Raw genomic sequence first — 20,567 nt, forward strand, 5'->3', positions numbered from 1 at the left:
CAGTCTGGGTACTCATTTTAGCGACTTCGGAAGGATGCAAGCCTGAGTCGAGCTTGGGCCCTTTTGCTGGTCTTGAACTTGCAACCTTGCTCTCTTCCTGTTGGATCTTTTAAACTCCTCATCCTAAAATGGCCACTTCTGCTGTGACTGGAATGAAGGCTCTTAGCAGGCCTTTCTTGCCAATAATAATCTCTCAACAACCAGGGTGCGGGGGGGGGGGTGCTTTGGATTTTGTGGGGGTGGAAGCGAATATTAGCAACAACAAAAAAGACATATACAGGCATAAGGTGGACTTTTGGAAACTTTAGGCTACACTTTGCCATGTAGGACCTCATCTAATGAAGAAACTTGAAGCTAAGCAAATCTGGGTCTGCTCTGTTACCTGCAAAGGAAGACTTAGGTCCCTTTGTGTTGAGAATAACTTAGATGTGTAATTTTACAAAATACGTACAGCTCTGCAAATTCCCTGGCCAGGGATTTTGGGAGCTGTCTTCCAGAAAACTCACATGTCCAAGGTCTAGTGCCGCGTCCCTCAAACTCCTTCACAAGGGAAACATGAAAGAGAAGTACAAGACATGGGCTGTATCCACACTGCAGAAATAATCCAGTTTGACATCGCTTTAACTGCCATATCTCAATGCTATGGAATTCTGGGAAAGGTAGTTTTGTGAGACATTTAGCCTTCTCTGTTGGAGAGCTCTAGTGCCAGAGCAAAGAGCTGATGAAGCCATAAATCAGTAAAATGGCTATGAGCAACATTTTCATGAGCTTCTTATTCTACTCAGTGCTTCTGCTTCGTATCCACACTCTTCCCAATGTCTTCCACACCCATCCCCAGCAGGCTGGCAATTAAAACCAATTAGCATTCTCCTATGTCAGGATATACTTGCCTGGCCATGTATTTTTCCCCAATCTATGCTGTACATTTCACACCCACATTGTTGCAGTCTTCATGTTCAAGCAAAGCAGAAGGAAGCTTTAGAGCCAAGCAGAAGCAGGCTGTGTGTGAACTAGCAACCCCGGCTTCAGGAAGGATCATGGCCCAATCTCTAATCCTAATTAACTTTATCCTTTTCTTCTTTGCTGCCTTCCTCCTCTATCGTTACAGCAACATCTTCAGATATTACTTCAGGATTCATTATATAAATGGTTGGATGTTTCTCTGGTCTATTGTCTTGGTTCCTGTTCTAGTGCTCCGGGGACGAAATGTGGCAAACATGAAGTAAGTAAAGTATTAGTACTAAACTGTTTTTAATGATGGTGCTAGATACTGTAGAAAAAATAAATGTTTGTTGCCTGAGGCAAAGTAAGAGATTATGCCCACACTGCATGTTCAAATGTCAAATAGATTTACAGTTGAACAATTACTAAAGAAAGTCAAAGAGGAAAGTGCCAAGGCAGGCTTAAAACATTAAGAAAACAAAAATAACGACCACAGAAAATTTACCTAAATTCAGTCTAGGTGAAGAAGAAATCAAAATAGTTAAAGAGTTCCAGTACCTTGAATCAATCATTGATCAGAACACAATTCAAAGATCTAGCCGTGTTAGTCTGCAGAATCTGTATGTAGAGAGATCTTGTAGCACCTTTGAGACTCACTTGCAAGAAAGAAGTTGGCAGCAGGAGCTTTCGTAGACTGAAGTCTACAGAATTTGGGGAAATGCATCTGAGGAAGTAGACTTAAGTCTACAAAAGCTCATACTGCCAACTTCTTTCTTTCAGTGAGTCTCAAAGGTGCTACAAGATCTCTACATACTGATCAGAACAGACTGCAGTCAAGAAATCAGAAGAAGACTAAGGGAAGACTGGGGAAGGCAGCTATGAAAAAAATACTAGACAAGTTTCTAAAGTGCAAAGACATAAAACTGAAAACTAAAGTTAGGATCATCCAAGCCATTGTATTTCCCATCACTATGTAAGAATGTGAGAGCTGGGCACTGAAGAAGGCTGACAGATGGAGAATCAACTCATTTAAGATGTGATGCTAGAGAAAAGTGCTGAGGATACCACTGACAACCAAAGAGACAAACAAATGGGTCCCAGAACCGATCAAGCTTGAACTCTCCCTGCAAGTCAGGGTGACTAAAGTGAGACTGTCTTAGTTGGGAAACATCATGAGAAGGCATGACTCACTAGAAAAGACAATAATACTAGGAAAGGTGGAGGGCAGTAGAAAGAAAGGAAGATCACATATGAGGGATAGATTCAGTCAAAAATGACATGGCCAAGAGCCTATTGGACCTAACAGAGCAGTATAAGATGGCTGGTGTGGGAAGGGTGGGTGGGTGGGTTTGGAGGTGTCTTCTTGCATGGGGTTGCCATGAGTCAAAGTCAACTCAGTGGTGGTTAACAACAGCAACTATCCTGGAGACATAGGAAAATATGGCCTTCCCTTCCCCTGAGAGTAGTAAACTAGTAAAGGGGTACATGACAGAACATTTAACAGATATAGCTTTGGCTTCTGATGTCTTTCTTTTGCTTCCTCCCTTTGGCATCGGCCACCTGAGGGGTTTGCTTCATTTTACCTAATGGTAGGGCTGATGAATGAGAGCCGACATGGTGTTGAGGTTTGAGCATTGGACTATGACCTCAAAAACCACATTTTGAATTTCAGCTCAGCCATGGAAAGCCACTGGGTTACCTTGGGCAAATCACACTTTCTTAGCCTCAGAGGAAGGCAAAGACAAACTGAACAAATCTTGCCAAGATAACCCTGTGATAAGATCTCCTTAGGGCTGCCATAAGTTGGAAACAACTTGAAGGCACACAACAACAGGTTACACTCCTAGATGGTCACAGTGGTTTATGGTGTCAGCAGGAGAAGGACTTAACCTGCCATTTCAAGATGAGCCCTTCTGTTCAGACCATGGGATGCCTCCAGGATTTGGGAAGAATTATGAAAGTAACCAGGTAATGTGAAGCCGAAGGCTTTCATGACCGGCATCCATAGTTTTTGGTGGGTTTTTCGGGCTATGAGGCCATGTTCTAGATGAGTTTATTCCTGGCATTTTGCCAGCAGCTGTGGTTGGCATCTTCAGAGAACACTGGCATGGAAGAGAACCAACCAAGAAAATCCAACAAATGCTGCACTCAGTGAAGGGTGGGAGAGACCCATTCACGGCCATAGGAGTTTACCACATACCGTGCAGCTGCAGAGAAGTCTTCACAGGGACCACAAAACATAGTGTTCAAACACAAATCAAGGAACATGACATGAGAGACACTGCAGACTGGGTCAGCCAAAAAAATCAGCAGTAGCAGAACATGTTATAAACCATCCCAAGCATAAAATGCTGTTTAAAAACACTTAAATTCTGGACCATGCCAACAACTATCAGGTCAGAATGCACAGGGAAGCCATTGAAATCCATAAACACCTGGACAACTTCAACAGGAAAAACAAAATCCTTAAAGTAAACAAAGTTTAGCTACCAGTTCTGAAAAACACCAAAATCAAGACCCAGCAAATGCAAATGGATGCCACCCAGGGTGAGGGGGGCAGGGGTTCCCAACAGACAATGGATCATCAAGGGCCTTGCCATTCAACAACAGAATAATACACATATTAACATGCAAATCACTTCCTCTCAACCAACAGTATATATACTCCACTCTCTTCCATGCTATCATTCTCTGAAGATGCCAGCCACAGCTACTGGCAAAACATCAGGAATAAACTCTTCTAGAACATGGCCTAATAGCCTGAAAAACCTACAAAAAACTATAATTACTGGGTAATCTTGGGCCAGGGAGACCTCCAACCTGCCAAAGGGGAGGTTTTCCATTGCAACACTGGGTCACTGCCTTGCTGTAGCTGACAGGAGATGTCAAAGTGCATGCGCCCACCAGCGTCCTTCTAAATCCCCTCCATGGGAAATTCAGCTGACATAGAAACTTATTTGCTCTAAACCAGTGCACTCTAGCATCAGTTGGGTGGAGATGGGTACCCAGACACCTAGGCACATTTTATCGAAAAAATATATCAAATCAACACACATTCAGTGTCATATGCTAATAGATTTATTTCCTTGGCTGGAAACCTTTAACTAGCAGGCCTTATGTCCTGAGACCTGAACCTCTACCACAGTATACTGGGTCAGCTGAAGTTCCTCAACATATTTTAAAAGGTAGCTCTATGTAGAGATTCCCATAGAAATCTTTCCTTCTGATCTGCAGCTTCTTGATCTTGATAAAAATGCACCTATGGACTCCCTTTTTTAAAAAAGAAAACTTCACATTGTCCTCACTCCCTTTTTCAGAATTCTTCGCTTCGTCATGCTGCCTTTGAAATACATCATTGGCATTAAGATCAATGTGCAGGATGCTACATACTTAAACCTGAAAGGGCCCTATGTCATTGTTGCCAATCATCAGAGCAATGTGGACTTCCTTGGTATGTTGGCTAAATGATCAAGCTTTGATCCTTTTCACTGAGAAACTGGAAGGGTCCAGAAGGGGGTTGTGCTAGGACCAAGCCAGAAGCTTGAAAAAGTTGTTGTTTCAATTATATTTCCCAGAGTTCCAAGCATGGCAGTGGTCAAGCTGGTGTGGGTGAGGGATTTTGAGAACTTTAGTCCAAAAATGAGCTTTTGAAAAGCTCTAACTACACATTCATTTGAGCATGGGATACGTTAATGAAATCAAAGTTGCGGTGAACAAATCAGCTTACGAAAAGAACAACTTGAGATTACCACTGGTGGGTGGCTAAGGTCAAACATGTACTACTGGCATAATGGGTTTTTTATATTGAAAATAATCTTTATTATTATATACATATTATATATTTAAGAAAAAAAAGAATACTGTACATAAAAACAAGGATTCATGATTCTCCTTTGAATTTATCTTTTGTTTCCCCTCTTTCCCCTTCCCTTTCCCCTGGCATAATGTTTAGTAGTAGCAAAAGAGTACAGTTATGTTTTTTTAAGGGGTTACAGTTTTTAGATCAATAATTTATTTTGTTGTGTCCAAAGGCACTACCAAATATCACAATTTAAATGCCCAAGTACCAAACAGTAAACAATATGCAGTTCATGAACAATAGCAATAGCATCTCTGAAGATGACAGCCTGATGCTGGCGAAACGTCAGGAAGAAACTCTTATAGAAGATGGCCACATAGCCCAAAAAACCCATAAAAAACAATAACAATAAACTTTGGCAGGGCATTTGTAACCTCCATATTCATCCAGTCTATAATCATTTGCATGAACGCCCAAAAAAGCAGGCACAGGTTTTAGCTACAGTTATCTGGGGCCTATCTGCCTATGTCCTTATTTGAATTATTTACAAAATAATTTATAATTGAAAAATCTAGCTGGGGGCTGGGTGGGCAGCTATGCAAGTCAAACAGTGGGAGGACTCAGAAGGGGCATGCAAGAGCTATGGTAATGGAGAAGGCAGGAGGAGCATGTGGGCATTTGCTTGCCCCTTCTTCTCCAGTGTCTTGGCTTCCTTGTCTGAGAGAGCCATTCGCAGTGGAGAAGGTTGGAGTAGGGCCTGGCTGGGTGTCACTCAGTGCATTCCACCGCCCCCCCCCCCCAGGATGCCACTGGTAATAACCAAGTACAGTGGGCTCTTGGCATATGCTAGGGCTTGGTTCCATTACCCCCCATGGATACCAAAATCTATGCATGTTCAAGTCCCATTCGATACAATGGGATAGTAAAATGGTATCCCTTAGATAAAATGGCAAAATCAAGATTTGCTTTATGAAATTTATCTTTTTTGGAATATTTTCAATCCTTGGATGCTTGAATCTGTGGATAAAAAAAACCATGCATATGAAAGGCCAAATGTAGTGCTGGATTTTACTTTTATAGAGGTGTAGGTACTGAGGAGCATGACTCATCTATCTGCCTTGCTCTGTGTTCCTCTTCCATAATGATATAGGGAACCTAGCTGGCTGAGTGAAGAGGAGCTGTGGAAAGGCACTCTGTTTCTGCTAAGAAATCCTTTGCAAAAATTGGAACAAAAAAGTGAAAGGAAAGACCATGACCAACGATGAGTGGTGGTGGTGTTGCTAAGTGGCTATGGTTTAAAAGAGCCACGGGGCTGCAAGGTCATGAATGTCTATGGCTGAATCCTGCAACGGTTCTTTAAAATCTTTACATCTTGGGAGGTTACTTGCAAAACTGAACCACACAACACAATGCATATGAAGACAACTAGTTGTGAGAAAAATGAGACTTACATAAATATGTAGAGCTCAGAATAGTTACTGTCTTGAGCTCCATAACCAGTATGGCCTGACCTGATTCTAGGAGTTTTATTCCAAAAAGATATGCATGTCTATTTGCCTGCTGTGACCAATTTAACAACTTCTTTGCGGATAAAACCTCTCGGATAAGCGAAGGTCTTAACGCCGGCATTATCGCAGAACCTAGGGTAGAAGCATCCAGAGCCTCCGTGGACTCCATTAAACTGGATCAGTTTGAGTTGGTTAGTACCGATGATGTGGACAAGATCCTTGGAAGCGTTCGGAAGACAACCTGCTCTCTCGATCCCTGTCCCTCATGGCTAGCGGCTCAGGGGGGGCTGGTGGTAGCCTCATTGTTACACCGGATTATAAATACATCTCTGAGGGATGGGCGATTTCCATCCAGCTTGAAATTGGCCACTATTAAACCGCTGTTAAAAAAGCCCTCCCTCGACCCCCTGATGCATAGTAATTATCGGCCAGTCTCACTGCTGCCATTTTTGGGGAAGGTGATCGAGAGGGCGGTTGCAATCCAGCTTCAGTCGATCTTGGATGAAACGGATTATCTGGATCCATTTCAAACTGGCTTTCGGGCGGGTTACGGGGTCGAGACGGCCATGGTCGCCTTGGTCGATGATCTCCGTCTGGGCATCGACAGGGGAAGCGTGTCCCTGTTGGTGCTCTTGGACATCTCAGCGGCTTTCGATACCATAGACCATGGTATCCTTCTGGAGCGCCTGGTAGAGGTGGGAATCGGGGGCACTGCGCTCCAGTGGTTCCGATCTTACCTCTCTGGGAGGGTTCCTCTCTGGGAGATGGTGCAGCTGGGAGACGTGTGCTCCGATAAGAGGGCCCTCACAACTGGGGTCCCTCAAGGAGCCATTCTGTCTCCCATGCTTTTCAACATTTACATGAAACCGCTGGGAGAGATCATCCGGAGACATGGGGCGCGGGGTTATCAGTACGCTGATGACACCCAAATAGTCTTCTCTATGTCTCCGACTGATGCAGTGACTGAGGATGGCGTCTCTCCTCTCGTGGCCTGTCTGGAGTCGGTAATGGACTGGATGAGGGAAAACCGACTCAGTCTGAATCCAGAGAAAACGGAGGTACTTGTGATAGGTTCCCCTGGTCCGGGAATGGCGGTGGTTCCACCTGTCCTGAACGGGATCACGCTTCCTGTGAAGGACTCCGTATGCAGTCTGGGGGTGCTCCTTGATTCGTCGCTCCACCTTACATCTCAGGTGGATGCGACGGTCAGGAGCACCTGTTATCAGCTTCGGCTGATTCGCCAGCTGCGTCCCTACCTGGGCCAGAGGGACCTTGAAACGGTGGTACATGCTCTGATAACCTCTCGTTTGGATTTCTGCAACGCGCTCTACATGGGGCAACCCTTGTACCATACCCGGAAGCTACCATTGGTACAGAATATAGCAGCCAGACTGGTCACTGGCATACCCAGGGCCAGTCATATAACACCTATACTTAAAGATCTGCATTGGCTGCCCATCCGCTTCCGGGCGCAATACAAGGTGTTGGTGATAACCTATAAAGCCCTACATGGCTTGGGCCCAGGATACCTTGAGGACCGCCTCTCCCCATACAATCCGCCCCGCACACTCAGAACATCTGGGTAGCAGCTACTGAGGGTACCTGGGGCAAGACTAGCCTCCATTGCAAGGAGGACATTTACCATCTCGGCCTCGACCCTCTGGAATACGCTGCCCATAGAGCTCCGCTCGGCTACCTCCCTAGCCCAGTTCAGGAAGGACTTAAAAACCTTCCTGTTTAAGCGAGCGTTCCCCGAAACAAGCTCTAGTTAGCCCCCCCCCCCCCCCGATAGCCAATGATGAGCTGGCTAGTATTTGATTTTAATGTATATTTTAATCTGTTTTATTGGTTTTATATTGTACATTGTTTATGTTATTATTCTGTGAACCGCCCTGATTGGAAGAAGGGCGGTATACAAATAAAGCATTTATTATTTATTATTATTATTATTTATCTTTCTCACCCTATTCTTCTATGAATCTCAAGACATTGTATCTTTACCATAATTTTATCTGAGTTTATGTGTGTGACTGGTCCAGAATTACCCCAGTAGTTTCATGCAGCTAAGCAAGGATTTGAATCCAGGTCTCCCACCCAAATCTAACTACCATCAGTAACTGCATGTTTCTCAAGGGCCTGTAGGGAAGGGTGAGAGAAGGGTGCAATTAAGCTTGGTTTTGACCATCTCCCTTCTATCTGTTCCAGGGATGTTTCAGATCTTGCCAGACCGGTGCACCTTACTTGTCAAGAAGGAGATCTTATACTATTTCACTGTTGGCATTGTCTCCTGGCTTAGTGGCTTTATTTTCATTGACCGCAAAAAGAAAGATGCAACCATCAAGGTCATGTCAGGAGCAGCGGACAGCATCGTTCGGGACAATGTGAGTAAGCAGATGGAACAGCATGTACCTATCATGAAAACACCAATACCAATTGGGCTTTCTGTCTTGCTGCACTTAGGTTTAACCTTGATCTGATAATATAGCAGATTGAAAGTGGATTAAATAGTACTATAATGGTATCATTATAACTGTGTCACTGAATAGTATAGAAGTGTTGTAATTAGGTACTGTGAGACACCAGATTCTACTGTGATTCCACTTTAACTGGCATGCCTCCATCCTATGGAATTCTGAGATTTGTAGCTTTGTGATGTACAGTGGTCCCTCCACATTCACTGGGGTTAGAGGTGGAGGACCCCTGTGAATGTGGAAAAACCACAAATAAAAAAACACTATTCTTTTTACCCAAGGGAACAACTCTCTAGGAATCTCCAAGTCCTCCAGTGCAACTCTATGGTCAACATCTGCCAGAAGTTGATCATAGAATCATGTTGGAGGACTTACAAATGACTTAGAGAAGTGTTTTCTCTAAGAACTTCTAGGTTCTCCAGCACAACTCAATGGTCAACTTCTGGCAGAATTGTGCTGGAAGACTTAAGAGATTCCTAGAGAGAATATATTAACCAAAACTGCAAATAATCACATCTGCAAAAGTCAAAGCCGCAAATGTGGAGGGCCAACTGTATTTAGAATTCTCTTCCTGAGAGTTTTAGTGTCTCACCAAACTACAGATCTGAGGATTGTGAAGAATGCAGTCATAGCAGCTGAAGTGCTAACAAAATGGTATAATTAGGTAGTGATGAAGAGACCAAAGCCAATACCTCAGATCACCAAAGGTAAATATTGTTGTTATTAGTATCCATATATTGTTAAAAACTAAAATAAATAATAAATAAAAATAAAAGAAAATAAATGAATATTATTTTTTTTATTTACAGCATTTGTACCCCGCCCTTCAGCCCTAAAGGCTATCAGGGCGGCTTACAATACTAAGGTCCACTAAAAGAGAGTTAGAATGCTTGGACACATCTTGAAAATCATGTCTTTACCATGCCTTATTACAGGACTCTTCTACATATTTGCACCACTCTTATTCCATAGGTTTATGTCAACTTCTTGGCCTGTTCTGCTGGTCTTCATACATTCCATATGGCACCAGTAAAATAAAACCCAGGGACATGTGAAGAGCTGTTATATCTATACCTTCTGTGAGCAGCTTGCTCCAACTTGCCAGCTGTTCAGAATTGCAGCTTGGAAGGTGCCCTGCTCACCAGACAGGGCCTTGCCTAAACAACAAGGTCTCCCTAACTGGTTTGTTTCTTGGCATTGATTTATTTCTTCCAATTGCCTAAAACTCAGCTCTGGCATTGGGTACTGGCTGTATGCATGTGTGTTCACATCCAGTTGTAATATAGGCCTCATTCACAGTACATAATAAACTGGTTTAAACTGCTCTAAAATGCCCTTGTGCACACTGGTGCCAAATTTCTCTGATGCAGTTTGCAAGGGGACCAGCGCTAAACCCAATTAAACTGGTTCTTTTGAATCTGAGGCATTTGCCGCATTTTTAAAAATGATTTGGTTGAATGCAAGTGCGAACACATTGTCAATTGGATTCTGTCCCTTGTGATGTGATCATCCCTGTAAAGTTGCACATAGAGAATCCATTTTGTATCAGTCCAGTTGTTAATGTAAACATGAAGTGAGTTAATAATAATAATAATAGATTTAGCCCGCCCAATCACGAAGAATCCGGGCGGGTTACAACAATAAAATACAACAAATTACAATAGAGTTAAAAAATCAAACCCTAGACCTACCTCCCCATTCCCAGTACTAAAACAGAATTAAACAATAATAATTAATAATTAATAATAATTAAACTGAAACGAGCAGGTTCAGTGATAACAACCACAGTCTGAACATCTATTTGCTGTCAAATCACTCCGTCAATTCGAAACAATCCAATGCAAAAATCAGTTTATTATGTAGTGTGAATGAAACCATAGGTTGCCGGATTTCAGAAACGTGCCCTGAATCTTCAGGGCAGCTTAAGAGGCCAGGGCTAAAATTCTCCAGTTTTTGTGTGGCCAACTTCAGGTGACAGATAAGGGCAATGTGAAAACCTCTAGCCAGGAGAGCTTTCTCCCAGCCATGTGTCTATGTCTGTCTGTCTATCTATCTTTCCTACTGTGCTCTGATGTTGTTTTTTAATCTCTTCGCTCCATCTGAGCAATTTGGCTCTCTGCAATTTGCAAATGTTCCTTGATTGCACTTTCTAAATGTCAGTCTTGATTTAGCATAATTTGTATGTCATTTCTCTTCTATTTATTATTAAATAAATGTTCCTTATCTAGACTCCCAATGCAAGTGAGATAGAATAATCATCTTGATCTGGGACTGGGAACAATAACTTTAGCCAGAATTTCCAAACAGGAAAATATGCCCTGCTTAATTGTGCCAGTGATCTTTATTATAAAAGGTATCCCTTAATTGAGGGTTGGAAAGCTTGTCCCTAATAAGGCGTGACAGGTGTCTTTTATAATGGGTGTTGGAAGTCTCCATTTTATACAGACTGAATGGGATTGCAAAATTTCTGTGTTTTGGGGTATGGGCCCAGGAAGACAGAAATATGTGCATCATGTCATTTATGAAGTTAGATAATATGTTAATTCTACAGAGAAACACATGGCTAAGGTAACTTAAAAGAATACATTCATTTGGTATTTAGGTATGTCACAAACTTGTGAAAAACTGCTTCCTGATGGTCAACCTGCATGAATTCCAACTGTTCCTGATTGCAGTTTTGAAAACCTGGCTACACTAGTTGTGAATGTGTATGGTTGTGTTTTAATGATAAGCTGTGAGAAACAGTGGTTGCTGCGTAATGCTTAATGACATCACCAAGGAACCATCCCTAGTTTTTGGCCCAGAAATCTTCGGGTCGGAGGTAATCCTGACCTAGCAACCTTAGTTGGGAGCCTTTCAGATCTTGCACCAATCTGAGGATGTTTGTGGGTAACAGAACCATCACAACTTTTATATATTTTTGGAAGGGGCTGAGGTTACACCCTTACATTTATCAAAAGAAAGAGAGCAAACCAACCTGTCTAACAAGTTGAGCAAATAACCTCAAAGGTAAAGGTTGTTGAGTTAGCAGATGGCTTGCCTTCAGCATCTGATAGGAAGGCGTACATTTGCTGTCTGATTAACCTAATAAAATAAGAGGAATAATCTCACAGTGAAGTGGGGCACTGCCTGTTCTAGGGAAGGTGTTTCAGCCTTATTGGAATTTGATTGCACTTCTTTCCAACTGAACATAGATATCTGGTTAGCGGCCAATGCCAAGGAAATATGGCTTGCCTCACAGAGACAGAGGGTGCTTTCAATAAGAAGGTTCCTGCTGTTCAAAATTAAAAGACATTTTATAGCTATTCCATTTTTTTCTGTTTTGTATTTTTTCTGTTGGAAGAGAAGGCCCATTTATCCACTCTGCAGCATGTTAGGGAGCATGAGGATTTCTTGGATATTGCAGAGAAGACTGTCCTGATTGAAGAACATAGAGGAGATGTCGCCTTGGAGGTTGCTTTTAAAAAAGAGGCTGGATGGCCATCCGTCAGCAGTGCTTTGTGCATTCCTGCATGGCAGGGGGTTGGACTGGATGGTCCTTCTGGTCTCTTCCAACTCTTGGGGGGTGGGTTGGGGGGGGGGGGGAGTTCCGGGTATTGTTCTGTTGTTGATGGCCGGATCTCAGGGTAGGAGGATATGCAAAAGAGGATTAGTGTCTGCTAACTGGTGATCATTGTCTGCTGGGAAAGACCCCCCCCCCCCACCCTGAATGGTTTCTCATCTGCATTTGTTAAGTCCTGGTTTTGGTGTTCTTTAGGACTGTTAGACAAACTTTGGTGTGGTACAGACCACCTCAAAGGGGTGGCCTGAACCCACCCCTTTTTGCTCCAGGTTGAGGTTGGGGCTGGGGCAGCCTCACTGGCAGCCCCACAGCCCCAATCCGCTGCTTCTCTGTGGTCCGGAAAAGGGGTGTCCTTGGCGCTTCATGCCCCTGGACACCCCAGGAGCCACAGCCATGGGAGAAAGGGGCTGCCTTACCCCTTTCTCCTCTGCATTGTTCCCACGGCCGTTTGGTTGCTATGGGAATGATGCACACAACGAAAATTAGCTCCTTCCTGCACCACAGCCAGGTCATCGTAAGCGGTCTGGGGCAGCGCGGAGACATCACACACGTGCCGCTCCATTTGGATGCAGCGCGTGTGTGATGTTGTCGTCACGTGCCCTGTGTGGATGGTGCTGCATAATGGTGGCACCATCCAAACATATTAGGGTTAAGGAGCGTGCAGTTCGTGCACACTCCCTAACCCTAGTATTGGCACGAGTACACCGCTTTATGGCGGTCTGTACCGCACCTTTATTTACTTTAAGGGTTTCCTCTTTCCTGTTGAAGTCTAAGTGTTTGTGGATTTCAATGGCTTCCCATTCTGACCTGATAGTTGTTGGCATGGTCCAGAATTTCAGTGTTTTCAAACAACATTTTGTGCCCAGGATGGTTTATAATGTGTTCTGCTACTGCTGATTTTTCTGGCTAACCCAGTCTGCAGTTTCTCATGTTCCTTGATTCATGTGTGGACACTGCATTTGTTGGTCCCCATGTAGACTTGTCCGCAGCTGCATCGTATACAGTAAATTCTTGCGGCTGTGAGAGGGTTTCTCCTGTCCTTCGCTGAGCACAGCATTTGCTGGATTTTCTTGGTCGGTTTGTAATCCATTTGGAAGTTGTGCTTCTTCACCACTTTGCCTATTCTGTCTGTGACTCCTTTGATGTATGGTAGAAATGCCTTCCCTTTGGGTGGTTGTCTTCACTCCTCTGGGTTTTTCTGGGTCTAGCAGCTCTTCTGATGTCTGAGCTGGAATAACCATTTGCCTGTAGAGCCCGGGCCAGGTGTTTCAATTCATCTTCCAATAAATGGGGTTCGCAGATGTGTTTTGCCCGATCTACCAGTTTTTTGATTGTGCTTCTTTTTTGTTCTGGGTGATGGTTGGAGTTCTTGTGCAGGTACTGGTTTGTATGTGTAGATTTTCTGTATACTGTGTGACCCAAAAGTTGGTTCGGTTTGCAGATGACTAGGCCATCCAAGAATGGCAGTGTTCCTTCCTTTCCTTTTTCCTTAGTGAATTGGATGCTAGGGTGGATGTTGTTCAGATGGTTCAGAAGATCTGGCTGTGTTCCTGAACAAAATAGGTCAACAGAAACAGCATTTGAATATTTTATTTTTAACCCCCCCCCCCCAGCTGCAGTCCTGAACGACAGCAATAAATACTGCAACCTCCTAGCACATAGGCCTTGTCTGGAGTAGTCCCTTATTGTCCTTTAACTCTGTAAACATTCATAAATGCAGGTATACAACTACAGAGTGGAGGAAGGACTGGTTTTCTCAGAACTGGTGAAAACAAACTGGGAGAAATCATGTCGGGGAGCAGCTAGAGGACAAAACTTTTTTTGTATTCTGCTTCCAGCTGAAGAAGTAAGAAAGTAATATGCAAACATTCAAAGATATAGCCGTGTTATCTGTAGAATCAGTATGTTGAGAGATCTGGTAGCACCTCTGAGACTAACTGAAAGAAAAAAATTGGCAGCATGAACTTTCCTAGACTTAGGTCTACTTCCTCAGATGCAATGTGCAAATATTGTTCTGTTTTGTCTCTTTCCTCTCCCATCCAGCTGCGAATCTGGATATTCCCTGAAGGGACTAGAAGTTACAGTACCACCATACTGCCCTTCAAAAGTGGGGCCTTCCATCTCGCTGTGAAAACCCAGGTAAGAACATTCGATTTTCAAATTTCCATACCTACATTTGTTTGTGTAAGTAGGTACACAGATAGCCATCACATTCTCCAAGCACCTGTCCTTGTATAACCAAAACAGTACTATCTATACCCAAGAGGCAGGCATTGTTTAGAGATGTTGAGCCAAACATTCCTCTGCCTTACCCAGCTTCTATGGTACCATTCATCCCACAGACCAATTAAAAAGTTACCTTTCAGATTACAGCTCCAAGAACCCACTGGACAAGTAGGTGCTTCAAGGACATATAGTCCCCAAACTAACTTTTCAAAGGTTGGACCTCACAAAACATGATAATGTGAGGAATAGTCAGTGATGTTTAGAGATAACATTCTAAGGACTTTGCACTATGATCTGTGTAACTGGGGGGTGGGAGTGTTGCTGCTGCCCCTGCACAGCAGTCCAGTGGCTGCGTTCCAGTTTCCTTAGCAGAATGCCCATGAGAACAATTATGCCATCTGAAACACACATCCATTGGACCTGGGTAGCTCAGTCACCAGCTGAAACATCACTAGCAATTTTTTCTCCTCTCTCCTTAGATATTTCTCATCAACTTGTATTGAAAGGCATTCCTTGGCCTCTCAGAAGATACCCTCTTTAAAAGTTTATCTCTCCCCAAATACCACAAAACAAAATAAATCTCTGAAGGGTGTTTTTACTCTAGCCAAGCCCATTTTTAAGGGTAGGGCTGAATTCAAAGACTGAATCAGTTTTTAGGGGATTGGGAGAGATGAAATCCTAGAAAGGGTATCTTCCATACACAGAAGGCTTGTGAGAATCCAAATGTTTATTTAGAAGTATAACACATCAAAGCTGGGGTAGTGGAGAAGGAAATCTTGCATGCATATGCTGGAACTCTGTGCACAAAATGGGGTTTATTGTTGTTGTTCAGTGCCGACAACTTGTCTTTTAAAGGATTTTCTTTCCAGAAAGCCCCCCCCCTTTTGCTGGAAAAATTGCACTATTAACCTAATCAACCATGGATCAAAAGAACTGTGAACTGGAAAAAAGATACAGTACATGGGTCGGATCCAGGGTTGTCACAAAGGAGGTGCAGACCACACTGGGTGACATCCCAATTGGAGTTCTACCACTGCTCCCCAAACATCAAAGACATGGGGCCAAGTGCAGCTCAGTGGTTTGAGAAAGGAGACACTTGTTAGCAGTCATTGTCACCAAGTGAGGTGAGCGTCTCCTCCACCCATTGAGCCTTTGTGGCCATAAAATGTCACACACACACACACACACACACACACACTCCATAACTGCATATTTGAATAACTGAATGTTTGCAGGGCTTCTGAAATGAAGGGATCCTTTTGAATATCTGAGTTTTGAATACACACACTGAAGTTTTTTAAAAAAATTGTAACACCACACCATTTTCAGAGCTAGGTAACTACCCACCCATCATGCCCTCCACCTCACCTCTCCATTCCACCCCAATCCTGATTCATGCATCACACAAGTATAAAATTTCCCCCTAAAACTGTAGAGTATAGAGGAGTGATTTTAATCACATTAACATCTAAAAGAAGTGCTTTTGCCTTGAAAATGGAAGAACGTCATGTGTTCCAACAACACAAGAAACAAGGTGAGGATGACTTATTTTACTAGTGTAGATCTGACCATGATCAAGGAAGAAGGCAAAAATATTCTATTTTTAGCCAAAAGGAAATAAAAGTCTCAATGGATGACTGGTGAAATTCTTCATAGAGTTATAGGCGTATGAGAAGCAAAAGTAAAAGGTGACAGAAATAGGGTCAGAATCCTGACTGCAACTGTTCAGCAGCTTGTACATAGGGGCAAAGAGTGTTGTTATAATACTCATTACGAAGCAAATGAAGACAATAAAAAAGGAAGAACAAGAGACTTCCAGAAAATTTGAGAAATCAGAAGGAAAATTTTAAGAGCAAGGATACTGAAGGTTGTTATGAAGGAACTAGATAAGATCCCAAAGTGTAAAACTATATAATTAAATACCAAGGTCAGGATCAACCATGCCGTTGTATTTCTGATTTCTATGGATATACAGTATAAGATGAACTCTTAGGAAAGCTGACAGAAAGGAAATAGATTCATCTGAAATGTGGTTCTGGAAGAAAGTTTCATGAACATCATGGACAAATGACAAATTAATAGCCCCAAGAAAAAATTGAGCCTGAATTTTCACCAGAAGCCAAAATGACGAAACTTAGGTTAGTGTATTTTAGACATATCATGAGATGATGTGACTCATTGGAAAATGTGCAATAAAGTGGAAGGTAGAAGGAAAAGAGGATTGATTCAATCCACTATAGGTGGACTGAGTCAATAAGGAAACCATGAACCTGAGGTTTCAAGATTGAACAGGGATGTTAATAACAGGGTCTTTTTGAGGTGTCTCATCCATAAGGTCAACATTAGCCAACTTGACAGCATATCATATCAACAATAACAACAACATCTCTTTCACACACCTTAGAAACAGCGTCTTTGTAAAGGTGAGTTGCTACATGTTCCATTTAACCTGCCTTTTCCCATTTAGGTGGTTCATATGAATAACTACCTAGTTGTACCTTAGCCAAGGAAGAGATTGTAGCATAGCTTGCCAAAGTTATTTTTTGGACTACACATCCCACTCTACACCTTGTTGGGTGACTGGGAGTGATAGTCCAAAAAAGTAACCTTCCCACTCACTGGTCTTGCAATAACAATTCTCCTTAACACATAACAAAAAAGATTGTTATGTATTCACTCCTGGTTGCTGTCCAGTGTAATTTTGTTGTCATTGTTATTTTCATGCAGGTGCCAATAATTCCCGTGGTTATGTCTTCCTACTTGCCGTTCTTCAACACAAAGTTGAAAAAATTCTCAACAGGTAGCTTAACTGGAGTGGGAAAGGGATGGGATGGGAATCATAGAGTTGGAAGGGACCAATGGGCCATCTTTGCAGGATTTCCAGAAAAAGCATCCCCAGTGGGTAGCTGTCCAGCTGTCCTTTTTAAGATATCCAAAGGAGGAAATGACCACCTCTTTAGGCAATTGGTTCTTTGCCAAACTGCTCTTACTGTCAAGGGATCCCTTCAGATATTCAGTTGAAATCTATTCTCCTGCAGCTTCAAAAAATAAGACCTGATCCTATCCTCTAGGCAGCAGAGAATACAGGCTTGCAGCTGCCTCTTTGTGGCAGCCCTTGAGGTATTTAAAGAGTGTGATCATGTTATCCTTCAGTCTTTTCTTTACCAAGCTGAACAAGCCCAGCTCCTTCAATTTTCCTCATGTTTTGAAGCTGCTATGAACTTCTGTAGCATTACCGTATGAGTCTGGCACTAGATATTCAGAAGTGAATACAGTATATATATTTTAAACCACTTTCCTGCATTTGCTTACCATGTTGTTGCTTCTACAAGGAATGTCCATATTCTTGCCCCTCCTGTTTTTTTTTTAACCTACTGTGAGTTGGTTCCTTCTTGATATCAGAGCCCAGATGGGAAGAAAGCAGAGCCAAAGCAGAGGGATAAGATAGTTGAACATGTGAGTGAGGCAGGAACAGAGTGCAAAATGTTGTTTTTAAAAATTCAAATGCATTAGTCATTAACTGGAAAATTTATAACACAATGGTCAGTATTTATTCATTATGTTTTATTTTAATTACTTTTTTCAACTTTTAAAAAACCTAAAAAACAGGAAAAAAGGATGGCCAATACTTCAAAATATCCTTTTAAAAGTAATAATATAAAATAATGTTGTTCTGAAGTGTTATTTGTTAATCCCCACTCTGTGTCACTAATGTGTTAGTGCAACATCAATTTCTTTGCCAAAACTAGTGACCAAACTCTCCAGTACCAGGTATCAATAGTAACACTATTAGGTAACCCTGGTAGCAGGATGTGTGTGGAATAGACAAACTCTTTCTAATGACAGTGGGAGGGGGCTATATGTTAAGCAAATGAATTCTTTTCCAAATGTTTTGGCTATTAAACTATGAAGTTCAATAGCTCATTGGTTAGACTCTTCAGAGTATTTCCTTTATTTGTTTTTCCCTTTCCTCCAAGGGGAAGTGACGATCAAGATTCTTCCGCCAGTGAAGACAGAAGGGTTGAGTCCAACTGATGTACCTGAACTAACAGAGCGTGTACGGGAGACCATGCTTTCCACCTTCCATGAGCTACCAGGAAGTCCTGGAAAGCAATCTTGCAGCACCAAAGAAGATGCCTGCCAAGGCACCAGTGGCCAGGATTCTTCGTAGATAGTCCTCCTCCTGCACAATGTGTTTCCCTTACTGGGCATAGTGTAGAAGACTGTATTTCTCACAATATTCAAAAGGATCCCTCCAGAAGCTCTGCAAGCCTTCAGTTATTCAACTATAAAGTTATGGAGTCTGTGTGTGTGTGTATGTATGTGTGTGTGTGTGGTGTGTTGCACTTTATGGCCACCAAGCCTCAGTGGGTGGAGAAGGAGATGCTTTTTTTCTTTTTCTTTTTTGCAACCAGTCACTTGATTTGGCAATTGGACAACAGATTCTTTTTAAAGAGCTATCCTCTAATTTGTTGGAGGATGCTCAATGGTCACGTGAAACTGAGTCTGAGAGAAGTGTGTGTGGCTTCCCCTGTTCCTTCCCTGTTCCTTTCATTTACAATTAGATAAAACTGGAGAACCAAAGAGTACCTAGCAGTTGCCTGTTACCAAATACAGTATAAATAAAATATAGCAAAGAAAATTCACTTTGCAAATGAAATTCTAATTTGGCAAATGGGTTGGCAAATGAAATAAAAAAGCTGACCTTAATTTCACTACATTGGGCCTTGCAGTGACTTCATAATTTATCTACTTGCCTTTAACAGCTCAGAGTCTTATCGCACTAAAAAGGAAAGCCAAAACAGACCTGGAGAGTAGCGTTTTTTGCCATGCTTCAGTTCTCTTCTTGCAGGAAATAGTAATTAAAGAGTGTCTTTTGTCAAATATTTTTTTCCATCTAGACAAAAGACTCATTTTGACAACCATCTCCTGCAGAAAGAGAACTGAAGCACTACAATTTCATTCGGTAAGGCATAGAGAAATTTGCTGTTTGGCTCAGTTTTGGCTTTCTGTTCTGGTATAATAAGCTCTTAGGCTGCCAGATAAGAAAAGCTGTCTCTGAGATCAGGGGTCTAAAATTGTGGTGACACAACAGCAACTGGTACTCACCATACATCCAGTACAAGCTCCTTCATACAGAAGGCCAGTCAAAATATTTGGGCACATAAAACAAACAAAAAAAATATCCAACAGGCATTCTTTGCTGGTAGATGAAATCAGTTTGCTACCCATTCTTGACGCTGAAAATGTCAAAATGTTGCCTGATCTGGCTGCTTCACTTTGCCCAGTGGTAGAAGGCTGAGGGACACCCACACTTTATGGTTACACAGGAGTTTATCACATGGGAGGAATTTCTCTTAATTTTGAATGAAAAGAAAGTGGGGCCAGAACGCATTCATGTGAATTTGAATTGCGTTCGAACTAATTTCCCTTTGCCCGAAAATAGCTTGCCATTGCCCAAAATTGTGTGTGATCACCACTTACGCAATAACGTGAAACCCCATGATTGCGTTCGGACTTCCCATTGCCCAAAATTGCATGTGGTAGTCTGTCATGCTATAACATTAAACCCCATGATTGCATTTGGATTGCCATTGGATTATACTTCCAATTTCCCTTGTCTGATAAACTCCAGAGAGAGGAGCTAGTACAGGAGCCCTCACACTACACAACACTATTCTACAAAGCATTATTCATCTTCTTTGTGGCTTCTGTGCCTCATTCAGTTGGGTCTTGAATCCCAGGATTTGTAGTTTGGTGAAGCCCTAGAACTCTCTGCAGGAGTATTCTGTATGAAAATCCCTAAATTGTAATCCCAGGATTCCAAAGGATATTGCCATAGCAAATAGATGGAATATAGCATTATAACTGGAGAGACAGCATGGTGTAATGTTGAAATCAGAGTCATTCAACATTACACCATGCTAGCTTTCCAGTTATGATGCTATATTTCATCTATTTGCTATGACAACATCCTTTGGAATCCAGGGATTGCAATTTAGAGATGTTCACACAGATCAGCGTTTGAATCCCAGCTCAGTCATGGAAACAGTGGGTGA

General features: G+C 42.4%; 1 protein-coding gene across 1 annotated transcript; it reads left to right on the forward strand.

Annotated features, from left to right (window-relative positions):
• The first annotated feature begins 1,026 nt into the window (after positions 1-1,026).
• Positions 1,027-19,877, forward strand: LOC121923227 (1-acyl-sn-glycerol-3-phosphate acyltransferase alpha-like). Its single transcript, XM_042453443.1, has 6 exons — positions 1,027-1,222; positions 4,260-4,393; positions 8,455-8,630; positions 14,326-14,421; positions 17,236-17,308; positions 18,486-19,877. Exons 1-6 carry the CDS (start codon positions 1,038-1,040, stop codon positions 18,677-18,679), a joined length of 858 nt encoding a protein of 285 aa, XP_042309377.1. The 5' UTR covers positions 1,027-1,037; the 3' UTR covers positions 18,680-19,877.
• Positions 19,878-20,567: the final 690 nt, after the last annotated feature.

The sequence above is a fragment of the Sceloporus undulatus genome, chromosome 2 (genome assembly GCF_019175285.1).
Source record: "Sceloporus undulatus isolate JIND9_A2432 ecotype Alabama chromosome 2, SceUnd_v1.1, whole genome shotgun sequence".
Lineage (NCBI taxonomy): Eukaryota > Metazoa > Chordata > Lepidosauria > Squamata > Phrynosomatidae > Sceloporus > Sceloporus undulatus.